The sequence below is a fragment of the Ctenopharyngodon idella genome, chromosome 16, assembly GCF_019924925.1.
Source record: "Ctenopharyngodon idella isolate HZGC_01 chromosome 16, HZGC01, whole genome shotgun sequence".
In the NCBI taxonomy this organism is placed as follows: Eukaryota; Metazoa; Chordata; class Actinopteri; order Cypriniformes; family Xenocyprididae; genus Ctenopharyngodon; species Ctenopharyngodon idella.
Window position 1 is genome coordinate 24,210,778 of NC_067235.1, and position 13,795 is coordinate 24,224,572.

Genomic DNA, 13,795 nt, shown 5'->3' on the forward strand with positions numbered 1-13,795 from the left:
ATGGAAGGGTGATTGTAAATTCCAAGCTTCAAAAAACACATAAAACAAGTATCATTGAAATAATCCGTACGACATATGCACTAGTATTCTAAGGTTATACGAGAGCAGGAACAGAGTGCAGTTTAAGCCGTTATTCCCTAAAAATCTCTCCTTCCGCCATTTGAAACTTGGAGTAGGCTATTAATTGTACACACAAGAACCTATTTATTTACACAAGTGCAGGCTACCATATAAGAAGAAGAAAGAGGAACGAAACTGCGCACAAACGTCATTAGTTCTCACCTAAATCAATACGGCAAATTTGAAAGCGAGGAAGTGCACGAGAGGTGAATGTGAGGAACTGCGCCGCACTTGCAATACCTCCGCAGATCCCTAGGGGTCGCGCCACACACTGATGACAGGTTGGTTGCCCTCAAGTGGTGCTCGCTGCAGTTTCTTTTCCATACATATTAGCTACACTTTTGGCCATTCGTTGCAGTTTAAATCATATTTAAATATGTGTGTTTGAAAAAAAAAAAAAAAACTCTCCAAAAGACATATGATGACAAATACATTCCCAACACACAGACACACACATTGACTAATAGTTTATGATATTGCTGAGATATCTTCCAAAATTCAACTAAAACTACTTTTGAATCTAATCTCCACCTGACCTTTTTACAGCTCCAAAAATACATTTCCTGAGAGAGAAAAAAAAAATGACTAAAAATCTCCAAACCCCTATGAGAGGTTCCTGGAATTCACAGTTCAAAATACACCCAGATACAGCCAAAATTGGCGTGCTTCAGATTTTACTAAGAGGATGACATCTGTGTTCTCACTCCTCTGCTCATACAAACAAACAGGGGAATTTATGAGGTGGAATTTCTCAGCAACAGAAGCCAGGAAGAACATATTCTGACCAAAATCTGCTGTGTTCTGGTGTCTGTGAGCCAAAACTATATCAGAACAGAGGAAGCATTGTCAGTTCTTCAGATCAATTATGTAAGAAGATAACAGTCAGTAAACACACACAACACACACCGCATTTTCACGATACCTCCTTCAAAAACAAGACAATATGTGCAAATGAACTCCCATGTTCATCAAGCTGTCAGAGAGTAACACGCCACCATGTTTCTTGTCATTCTTTTTATGGAAATTTGTCTCATCACGTTAGTGTCAATCCCACTATATGAGTAAATATCATCCATGTGATTTCTCTTCATATGCAATACTGCCATCATACACTGTTTAGCAAGAGTGGATAAAAATCAAAGAATGCATGCAGGTGATGTCACATTCTGTACATAACAACCAAATTAACCCCAGATTTCAACACAGGAGGGAGAGCACGCAAAGCTCTGGGTTGTGAGGGGCCAACAGTTTTCAGGGAAAGGGACATGACCTTAAATATTCCAGCTTGTGAATGCCAAATACATCTGTGTTTGTGTGAAAGAAAGAGAGAGAGAGAGAGAGAGAGAGAGAGAGAGAGAGAGAGAGAGAGAACATCTTTTAAAGCCTTCAGGGAAAAACAAAAACATTACAAGAAATGGCAGTTTAAAAAAAAAAGTGCTTTAATGCCTTTGAATAAATGAACAGATGAAATGTTCTCAAAAATTAAAAAAAAAAAAAAAAAAGTTTTGAAAAATACAGGAGGAAGAAACAATTGAAGCAAATAAAATCATAAATCATATCCACAATATGGGGATCCAGCACATATATTTTCATACAATTAAACATACTGACAGCATCTTAAGCAAATCTAGGTGGAGTTTATATAAAGTAATCTAAAGCTTTAGATTTTCAATGTTTATTTTTTTTTTTTTCGGTTTTGGCAAAGGCACTCAAATGACTTCTGGTCATAACCGAAAACCATAATTGAAAACCATTTTACTTTAGAGAATATAATTATTAAAGAGTATTAGCCTTCCATATCTGTCCTTGGTTTACCAGGCATTATAACAAACACATTTTTTTTTAACCAAACAATGCAGTAATTTCCATCCTCAAACATCATAATTGTCCCTTCCTTCCTCTGATTTACTCTGGACTCATTTCCTTATGATACCAAATGCAAATGATAAGATCTATTCATGTATGGGAGAGCTGGGAGGCTGAGATTTATTAAATTTGAGTTCACACAGACAGACCATGTTCCAATTTAGAGTTTGTAACAATGAATTTCAGATGTATTCTTTTCAGACAAGTTTTCTAAATGATTCTCGCCACTCATGCCCTCTCTCTAATAAATATACCAAATATCAATGCAACCATGACTACATGCATAAACACAGCTCACAAAAAAACAAAACAAAAAAACAACAACTTTGTATCACATTCCAGCCTCACTGAAACACAATGACACATGCTAATTAATCAGCGTTTAATGCTACAAAAATTTCAGCATTGAGCAACAGTCCACCTTTAAAGGAATATTCTAGGTTCAATATAAAATAAGCTCAATCGAAAGTGTCTGTGTGCATTACCACAAAAAAAATAATTTCAACTCAAAAATGTTTTCTTTAAAAAAAAAAAAAAAAATCAAGGCAGATGTAGAAGGAGGGATGAGTCAAAATAAATCAACATTATGCTTTTAGATTGAGCTTAACTTGTACTGAATCTGGAATATTCATTTAAACCCACAAAAGTTCTGTCACAACTTTAAGATATACATAAAGATCTGTACATTTAACTCACAATCCCATGCATACCTGAACCATGTGTGCTTATTTGGTTCTATGTAAACATTTCATTCAAAACATCCTTTAGAAAACAATCTTCCGGATTCCATTTTTCATGCTTGTGTAGCATAACACACACCCCTATTCAAGAGAGGCACGTTGAGGGTGGCCCAGGCTGCAGGTAGGCACATAATTATTACTGACAAAGAACTAGTCTCTCAGCTCTCAGCCAGTAGAGCAGGAATGATGAGGAGCTATGTGATATATCGCTGATCCTTCAGTAGTCATGCCGTGACTGCGCCCCTGAAGTCTTAACCCTGGTAAGGTAGCCCTAAAGTGGGTGTGAGTGGTCCGTTGATCTATTATGTGATAATAAATAATCTCCATGTGCTTATTACTGGTGGATGACACCTCCAGTGGGTTTTACAGATGGGAGGAGGTGTGCAGCAGATAATGCACACTGTGATAACTGTGTTCAATGTATCATTCAGGGTTCTGGGAGGCCAGTTTTTAGGTATAGTATATGTCAGACAAATAGGTTTTTGTGGAGCAAATAAAGAAATAAAAGCATTTCCCTCCCTTTATGGAAATTCCTCTTGGTGAATTTACAAACAGGAATAAGTATCTTTTACTTTTTTTATTTATTTATTGCAGAACACTGCTGATTCAGTGAAACAAAGGGTTTCCGAAGTGTTGAGATACTTGGCCAGACCGCCGCAGTTATTCCGCTATTGCGCAACTTACTTCCAGGCAGGCCTTTGCCTCAAAACACACACAGAAGGCAAAGAAAACATTATGTGCCTTTCAAAAGACACACACACAGAGAGAGAGTTCAAGTTGCTCTGGAATTTCCACATTGGACTTTATCCATTACCAAAACAACCTCTCTCTCTTTTCCCAAATCTAAACCTCCACTGAGCTGTGGGCAGGTCATAAATAAATGCCTCACACACCCACATGCTTATAAACAGACCCATACAGGCAAGAAACAGCCTCAGACCTGTGAAGAAATGTCAGTGGATACAAGAGAAATTGCAGAAGAACTAAAGAAACGTAAAAGCTGGTTTTGATGATCACACTGCATTGCTAAACGGCTTTTTGGGATATGACGACAATTATTGGCACAGAGAATTCAGAAATTCTGCAATAAAATCACATTGTTAGTCAGTAATTTCAATAGTCCGGGTCTGATTCTACAAGAGGAGATCTCTGGATTTTTCGAAAGACTGGTGCACAAATTCCAGAAAATAAATTCCTTGCATCTTTATCCGTGAGTATTTGTTGATATTTTTTGAGCATAATATTTTAAAAGGCAATTTTCATTTTTTAAATCATTTTTTATTTTTAGGTTTTAGTTTTTTGCCCTTAGGCTGTAATAAGTGTATTTTGCAATATATCAACCTGTGTATTTTAAAAGAGCAAAATAAGCCATAAATTTACTGGTGCACCCAAATGTACTATGTGCAAACCATAATTAAATTTAATTACACCATTATCGCCTGTGGTAGCCCAAAAAAACAAGCATATAAATCACTCAAGCAGAAATATAATCTATAGCCACAGCACTTGTATCAAATCTGAAATGAAAAGTGTAATTGGTGTTTTTATTTCACTTTGTAATAGCCATGGCTTGAGTGTTTAATAGAATTTTATTTCCATTACAGTGCATGGTGTCTTCTCTTATTTTTTAGAAATGAATTCAGACTCGGTCTCAATGACAGAGCTGCATGGAAAGATGCAGAAACGGGAGACCGTGTGCATCTTTGGAACAGGTGATTTTGGACGCTCGTTGGGGCTCCGTTTGCTCCAGTCAGGGTACAACGTTGTATATGGATCCCGGGACCCTAAAAACTCTCTGTTGCTGCCTAAGGAGTCAAAGGTCATGGCACATGCAGCAGCAGCTTGTGAAGCACATGTGATTTTTGTGGCTGTGCAGAGGGAGCACTATGGATTTTTGAAGTCTCTGGCTTCAAATCTTGAGGGGAAGGTGCTGATAGACGTCAGCAATAATCTAAGGAGAGGTCTGTACCCAGAATCTAATGCAGAATACCTGAGCAGCCTGGTTCCAGGGGCAACTGTAGTCAAAGCCTTCAACACCATCTCTGCCTGGGCACTGCAGTCTGGGGGACTCGATGCCAACAGACAGGTAAAACATACACACATAAACACACAGTGTTTGTCCAGTCAGTTGGACAGAATACTAATAGGCAATGGTAATACCTTATTTTGACAGTCCCCTTTCATTCATTTGACTATAAGTAACGTTGCAGCTACATGTCAACTAACTCTAATTGGAGTATTAGTAGACTCTCTGCTTACACTTTATTGTGATGGTCCTTCAACTTCGACTATGAGTTCTTTGCAAGTATATATTAATGTATACAAACCTTACCCCTAACAGTCTACTAATAGTCTGATATTTAGTTGACATATTGGCAACATAACATAGTCAACATAATGTTTAAAAAGGGACCCTCAAGATAAGGTGTAACCCAGACAATACATAAAATACATACGTGTAAACAAGCAAAGAAATGTAATTGCACAAAAATAAACAAATTTTGTTCAAAGCAAATAAAGAGCTGTAAAGTTAGTGAGAGAAGATGATTAAGACATAGAAAGCACATAGCTAACAAATTCTCATGCATCAATCCTCAAGTTTTGCAAAATGTTGTTAATCATTTAGGCAACAAAGGGGCAAAGCACAGAAAATCTGTTTTGAACAGAGTTGTTTAAAATTTAATGAATCAAGCTTAACAGACTGTCTTCCAAAACAGCCTTGAATAAAGACACACAGGCTTAGGTGTTTGTTTGGGCTTTTGTCATTATAATACGAACAAAAAGACAAATCAGACATGACAAATGGCATGCAGCTGCACTTCATATTTCCTCTACTCAATCTCTACTCTAAGGCAGCTAGATGACACATATCACAAACAAAAAGCACAACATTTAACTGTACACAGTATAAAAAAGAAATGAATGCATGTATAAATGTCTGTGTCCACTGTTCATGAAATGAGGCAAGCGTCTTCCTGATAGTAAAGCAGAGTCTTTTTGTAGGAAAGTCATATTCACATCAGCAGGTGGTGGTTGAGAAACTGGCCAGATGGAATCCGAGCTCTGGCAAACTATTATTATCGCTATGTTAGTGCGTATGTTCTTTGACACCCATTTGTGTGTTTCTCAGTAAAAATGAATAGTCACACCCGGCCGAGCAGTTATTATTTGTCGTTTTGATTATAATTTCTTGTTATTTTTTCTGAAGGCCAACTGTGACAACATATTGTATTGTTCAGGCTCAGACTGCACATTGCTGTGAACTAAATTTAATTCCCAGAGGATATTTCACTGCTGTCTAAAACTATTAAAGGAGCATTTTGTTTCAAGGATTTTGTAGGTCAACAGAATGGCAACTTGTTAGAATAAGTCAAAAACAATCAAACCACTTGAAAATAATTTGTCGCATGAGTGGTTTTTGTGATAGCACTTTTACAAAGGTTGTAAAGTGCTATCGATAACATTACTTAATGCATTAGGCATCATGAACTAACAATGAACAACAATTTTTACTGCATTTATTTATCCTGGTTACTGTTTGTAATATATATATATATATATATATATATATATATACTATATTCGTTCTTAGTTCAATGTCAAATTAAACTTGAAATCTTAAAAATGTATTAATATATGTAAAAAAAGAAAAAGAATATTAACTAAGATAAAATGTGCACTATAGTGATGGCGCTATGGGGAATGCCTCCGGCAAGACTGGTGTCTGAAGCATGAGTCTAAACACGAAAATGAACTTGACATTTGCAGGCGACAGCCTATGAAGTCACAACTGGTGTGGCCGAGAGTATCAAAGGGCACCTGTGAAATAGATCATCCTCTTTCTTGTCTTCAGGAGATCGTCTGTTTCAGCGTGTGTTTAAATAGGCAAGCTAGTAAATAGGCAAGCAAGTTTTAAAAAGTGTGTTCATCTGTGTCAGCATTTTCTGACACTTGATGACACACATGAGATGTGCGTAATGTGTCTGGGTGAGGAACATGCATGCTCAGACCTGCAAGCGTTTTCCTTTGAGGAAGCTGTGCTCTCGTCTGTCCCTTTTCTCAAGGGATCGGGACAGCCATCTGCACCTCGCAGTTCAGGACCTGCTGCAGCTGAGGTGAGTAGGAAACTGCACTCATGGGGTTCACAGATGGAGTTTGCCGACGAATTTGAAAGAGGAATGAATATCTCTTAGTCGTTGGCAGCTGGCGAGAGCGAGCTGTCGGATGGTGATGTGTTATCTCTCACATCATCTGATCCAGCAGTGAGCGTGCTCCTCACCTCAAGCCAAGATGAGCAAGCAGAGACTGTTGAGATTGAAGATGTCACTGCAGAGATCTTGGGGAAAGCCATATTCTACTCGCATCCACCGTTCACAAGCAAACTATGCTGATGTGTAGGGGGTGCAGGAATATGGTTATGCATCGATGCCTCCGATTGAAGAGATGCTATTTCTCGGCCGGTGAAGCATCCGCATCAGCAGGTAAGGCTGGGGTGGCTTTGCACATGATGGCTGTGTTGCAAGCTTACCAGGCTGACCTGCTGAAGGACCTGGACTAGGGCCAGGTGCTCCCCTCTGAGGCGGTAGAGGAGTTGCGCCATACCACAGATTTGGCTCTCTGTGCCACAAAACAAACTGCCGCCGTGATCAGTCGATATATGGCGGCCATTGTGGTCACAGAGAGACATCTCTGGGTAAACCTGGCTGACATCAGGGAGAAAAAGAGGAACTTTCTCCTCAATGCATCGGATTCTCCTTCCGAGCATTTCAGTACATCCATTAAGACAGTGGTCGGGAAGTTTTTTGGAGGCGAAGGTGCGCACCTGTATAACGCACCGGTCCAAACACTCTAGTGTCCGCACTGGTCCAAACACTCTAGGGTCCGCACCGGTCCGTTCCATGCCAGTTTCCTACGCGTGGGGTGTTGTTTAGTCTCCTCTAGATTTAGAGATGTCATGCTGAGGCCTTCGTTCCTAAAACTCAGCTAGGTTGTAACCGAAGTTGTTAGGCTTTCTGTGAGCCTCCTTGGCTACTGCAAGGAACTTGAACACTGCCTTGGACACTGGCCTGGATAAGAGAATGTAGTTAGACTTCCTCCCTCTTGGAGTCATCCTGCATGTTGAGGCCTCCATTCTTGAGAAGCTCCGGTCTATGATTGCGTTGTTGGTGCAGGGGTGAGGACTCCTTTGAGTCTTTGACTTAGCACAGCCAATAAGGCACTCATCCCTTCAACATGGTGGCGTGGGTATACCATTCCCCATAGCGCCCTCTAGGGGAGGCAGCACGAGTACCCATACGAAATGAAACGTCCATGTAACCATGGTTCCCTGAGAAGGGGAACAAGATGATGCATCCCTTCGGGTATTCCTGCATGCCTTCAGACAAGAAGTGGATGATGTATTTCACAGGTGCCCTTTTATAATCTCTGCCGCACCAGTTGAGACGTCATAGGCTGCCGCCTGCCAATGTTAAGTTCATTGTTGTGTTTAGACTCATGCTTCAGTCTCTATGGGCATTCCCCATAGCACCTTCTAGGGGATGCACCGTCTCATTCCCCTTCTCAGGGAACCATGGTTACATGCAAAACTATAAGACGTTTTTCTTAATAGCAAATGAATTTTAAATTTACACATAATATTATTCAACAATGTATCTGAAGTGAATTAATTGTTTTCTATTACACGTTACATTGTATAAATTGTTAGACTGTTTTTTCTCTTCTTCTTCTTCTTCGTTTGATTAGGTACTTATCTGTGGTGACCGAGCTGATGCTAAACAGCAAGTGGTGGACATTGCTCAAAGTCTTGGTTTCACAGTCCTGGACAGAGGCTCCCTCAGAGCAGCTGCTGAGTTAGAAGATCTGCCATTGCAACTCTTCCCTCTCTGGAGACTGCCTTTCTGCATCGCCTTGTGTTTAACAGCTTTCATATTCTTCTACGCGCTCACAAGAGATGTTATCTATGAGCGTGTTACCAATGGTAAAGACAACGCTTTTCGCATTATGATCTCGCTGGCCAACAGGGTGTTTCCCATCGTCTCCCTGGTGATGCTGGCCCTCTGTTATCTGCCGGGTGCATTGGCTGGATTCCTGCAGCTTTATAACGGCACTAAGTACCGTCGCTTTCCTGATTGGTTGGATCGCTGGATGCTGTGCAGGAAGCAACTGGGCCTGTTAGCGCTGGCCTTCGGTTTTCTTCATGTTCTCTACACTTTAGTTATTCCCATCAGATACTATGTGCGCTACAGGATAAATGTCTACACTATATCATTGGTAAGTTGAATACTAAAAATATCTAAGCAGTCCCTCTAGGATTTCGCGATTCTGTGGTCGCTCAATTTATCACAAAATCAAGTAAACTCCGCAGTATTCAGAGGAGCTTGCATTTTTTCTTAATTGCAGCAGATTTTCTGCAGATTTGTGATGCCATCGCAACATGCATTTAGTCAACTCATTTGAGCTGCGCAGCTCGGAGCAATAATAGACAATGCGACAGAAGTTCAGAGTAGCGGGCTGATCTCAATCACACAACACCATTTCCACACAGCGCTGTGAAGAAAGCGCTTGAATTAATAACATCGCTGTGAAATCTTGTGAGAAGCATTCACATTCGTCTGTTAAACCACAGATATCAAATCAAACAGTGCAGACATGGAAACTGTTTGATCAGATATCAGTGGTTTACCAGAGAATTCTGCGACGAATGTAAATGGCAAAACATTGTGCCACTAACACTAACAGAAATAACTTGTGGCAGAAATGGTCTAATGTTTTCGAGTGCTTTTAAGTGCTTCACACAACTTTTCCCAGCACTTCAAAGCTTTAAATATTGCCCAATTTGAATGTTATTTTTAATGTGACATCCAAAACATAATTTGTTCATCCTTCATAGTTTGTCCCCATTTGTAAAACTAAAAGTTTCACGATGTAGGAAAGCAAACACTTATTTAGAAATAAAAAAAGACAATAAATTACCACTGTAGTAGATGTTGCAGAGAAGCACTTATTGGTTTATTAACCATTTCCACACCCTAGTATATATTTTTAATATTTATTAACAATAAAATAAAGGTAATAGTGTCTGCATCTCAACTTAAGCTCAGTGCTTTTCTGTCAGCCCTCACAGTGCTGCCAAATCAGGGGCTGGTGCCACCTTAGAACTTAAAGGGTTAGTTCACCCAAAAATGAAAATTCTATCATTAATTACTCACCCTCATGTCATTCCACACCTTTAAGACCTTCGTTCATCTTCGGAACACAAATTTAGATATTTTTGATCAAATCCAATGGCTCCATGAGGCCTCCATTGACAGCAAGTTAATTTACACTTTCAAAGGATTCTCGTCACTTCATAACATTAAGGTTGTACCACTGTAGTCACAAGAACTGTTTTAAATATGTACCTTTCTGGGAACTGAAAGTGTAAATTAACTTGCTGTCAATGGAGGCCTGACTGAGTCATCGGCTTTTATCAAAAATATCTTAATTTGTGTTCCGAAGATGAACAAAGTTCTTACGGGTGTGGAACGACATGAGGGTGAGTAACTAATGACAGAATTTTCATTTTTGGGTGAACTAGCACCAGTGCTACTGCCCTCAAATGTTAGTCCGGAGCCCTGCAATGGTTCTCGAGGTCAGAAAAGTATAATGATGTTAAACGAATGTTGTCTGTTGTATATTTTTTCTGCTAAACAACAAGAAATGCTGTAAATATTGCCGCAAATTTTGAGAAAAGCCGCCGCAAATTCAGTCATTTTAGGCTGCAAAAATCTGAAAGAAGTCCTATGAAATCTTGGAAGGACTGTCTAAGGCTTGCTTATTCTAATATGGGCATCCAGTTTATCACCAAAAAGCTGCTTAAAATTAACATGAAATCTAAATGAACCCTATTTTATTTCTTAATGCATATTCCTGGTAGGCTATTATTGTGAAAAATTGTGCTTTTATTTATTTATTTGTTTTACTTACTTACTTACTAAGTTTATTACTTAGGGTACATTTAAATAACAACAATGTACTAAAACCTGAAAGGTTTTTTCTTTGTACAGATGACAACATTATCAAAAAGATGCCAGTTCACACGAATTTGCGAAAAAGACTCAAAACACTGTATTATGCATGCCAGGCCAGTAGTTAGCGATATCACTTTGTAAAGAAAGACTACGTGCTTGCGCACATTATGCATCCTTTTACAGAGCACTCGCACCAACGCGCTTGCCTATAGACTAAACATGTAATATGCATGTGCATGCTTTGTTTTTCAGATAAAAGATAATATAACCTATGAGTTTGACAACACAGCAGCCTGGCGTCATGACTCTTACTATTCCATGGGAATTCTAGGATTTGGGCTGTTTGTCCTATTAGGAATTACATCCCTTCCTTCTGTCAGCAACTCCTTAAACTGGAGGGAGTTCAGTTTTGTACAGGTATTACATCCACAGTCTGAAAATGCATACATTTGAGTGTCAGTAGAGAAGATTTTACTAATACTGACAATGATGAGTATTTTTCCTTCTTTCCTTTACAGTCTAAACTGGGCTACTTGACCCTGCTGCTCTGCACCGCTCACACATTCCTGTATGGCTGGGATAAATTTTTGAGAACTTCATCATATAGGTGGTGGATGCCTCCATCATACATGTTGTCTCTGGTGGTCCCCTGTATAGTTCTGATCCTGAAGTTAATCCTGATCATGCCATGCGTGGACCGCAAGGTCACCCGTATCCGTCAAGGTTGGGAGAGACAGAGCAAGACTTCATCAAACTGCAGCAACACAAAGACAAACCAACCACTCATGGCATAGCCAAAAACTTTCTTTAAACTTTATCAAAACTGTTGGACTTGTCCTACTGCTGAAAATGAGGCTGAGTTTAAAATGTTGCATCAAGAAAGGTTATAATGCCAAATCTGAGTACAGAGATGGAACTGAGACTTAATTGAACAACTGACTTGGGACTTGACTTAGACTCAAAATTTGAGACAGCATACATCCTTAGGTCTACAAAAAAAGGAGGAATATTTCTTGCTGACTTGTAACCAATAATAATTTTAAAAGACAATTAGATTTGGTTCTCGATTTTGATTGGCAGAGCACTGATATTACAGTTCAACAGCACTGGGACTGCATGTTCCAGCCAGCCTATCACATTTTTTTTAGAGAATCTTTTTGCAGATTGCAGTGTTATAATTTAGCCATTGAATCATTCACGTTAAATTAACCAATTCATAAAAAAAACTACTTTTTTAAAAACATTCAGGAACAAAACGCCTTTAGGGGGGAAAAAAATAATTGAAATCACTCTACCGAGTCATTCAAAACACTGATTCGTTGTGGCTGTCTTTATTCAGTACGATTCAAGCATACTACGCAACAATTCTGCTTTGGTTTCGCTTGAAATTTATCTCCCTGGGAGAGCAAAAACTGTTTGAATAAAAGCACGCAATATATTTTTTTTCACAAAGAAAAACAGCATTCTTGCTCATATGATATTGCTTAAATTTTGTTGTCCATCAGGAATTGACTGGATGGTTGTAGTTTGCTATTGGTCAATCTCATGTGAGTGACAGGTTGCCCCGCCCTTGCGCCAGTAAACGTGTCATCGGAGAAGAGAAGAGATGTTGTTACCAGAGGGAAGGGAAGTTGATTAAAGATCATGAGGGCACATGAATTTTTAAAAAATAATTGCGCGGGTAAATAGTACATAAAAAATACTGCAATATATTCCATAAAAAACAACAATTGTAAATTTTTATTTCATGGTGACTAATTTTATTGTAAACTTATTATATGTAAAAGACCAATTTAATAGATTCCTTTTAAAATACAAAAATCTAGAAAAATCTCAAAAATAGACCTGACTTGGACTCATGACAAAGACTTGAGAACATGTCTGCTTGAGTGTATAGCAGCCCAAATGAGAGATAGAGAGAGTTTGACTTCTCGATACACCTCACTTCACTGGTGAGCGGCAGTTTCAAATTACAGTTAACCGACCGTGGGAAATTCTTTGGAGTTGATCCTCCAACTCACACTGGTGATTCCATCTCACGTGATCTCACTCTATAACCTACAAATTCCATTCCCCTTTACACTTGGGGAACATTTAGATTGGTACTCACAAATGCATATTATATTATGACCACAGATTTGTAATCTGTGGTCACAACATCACAACATAACCAATCCATATCATATATGTTCATATTAGAAATTGTCTATCCCTTTTAAAGAACACAAAGGTGGCAGGACTTTTATTAGAGCACACTTTTCTGTATTGTGTAAAGTACTTGTCTTTTTTTATTGCCTGCTTCCTCTGGGCTATTTCCTCTCAAGAGCCTCCCAGTGGGCTTTTCCCTTTAGATATTATCGATCCAAAACTGAGCAGCAACTTACTTCTTGATCTGTTTCTGGGTCTGGGCTTTCCTGTCTGCAGAAAAGCTCATCTTTCTCTCTCTTCTGAAGTATAAAGGAGCTGTCAATCACATTGGCATTCACCTTCACCGGTGAACGGCCCTTTATGTACTTTTATGAAGAATTGCAGGCTGCAGAGAGTGTAGCTTAGACCAAAATAGAAAGGCACATTTTATGACAAATATACTGAAAGTTTGTAAACACACAGTTGAAGAAAATGAATAACTTCACTTATTCTGAGCACAAAACACTGTGAGTTTATCAACAAATATTGGATATTCACTGATTTTGCTTTTATTTTGTATCACTTATATCAAATCAAAATAAAAACTGAAATGCATGTCATTTTGACATTTAGCCTTGGTTTAAAAGTCATGATTCATATGCATGGATGTTAGGAAAGGCTTAGCCATGTATATAGGGTGAATTCATTTTGATTGGGACACTTTTTCAAGTCATCTAAATGACAAAAAGTGTCCCAATCACCCTGAATTCACCCTATGTGTGTGTGTGTGTGTGTGTATGTATATATATATATATATATATATATATATATATATATATATATATATAAGCACAATCATTAGCCCACCATTAAGGACTGGATAGATATATATCTTGGTTGACCTTGCAGGATAACCATAAATATGAGACCAAT

General features: G+C 38.7%; 1 protein-coding gene across 2 annotated transcripts; it reads left to right on the plus strand.

Annotated features, from left to right (window-relative positions):
• The first annotated feature begins 3,620 nt into the window (after nt 1-3,620).
• steap4 (STEAP family member 4) lies at nt 3,621-13,494 on the plus strand. Of its 2 annotated transcripts, none has more exons than XM_051866127.1 (5): nt 3,621-3,936; nt 4,331-4,812; nt 8,469-8,996; nt 10,988-11,152; nt 11,254-13,494. In XM_051866127.1, exons 2-5 carry the CDS (start codon nt 4,360-4,362, stop codon nt 11,527-11,529), a joined length of 1,422 nt encoding a protein of 473 aa, XP_051722087.1. In that variant the 5' UTR covers nt 3,621-3,936; nt 4,331-4,359; the 3' UTR covers nt 11,530-13,494. The 2 variants fall into 2 exon arrangements, with proteins under 2 accessions (XP_051722087.1, XP_051722086.1); XM_051866126.1 differs by having other exon boundaries at nt 3,623-3,936; nt 4,358-4,812.
• Nucleotides 13,495-13,795: the final 301 nt, after the last annotated feature.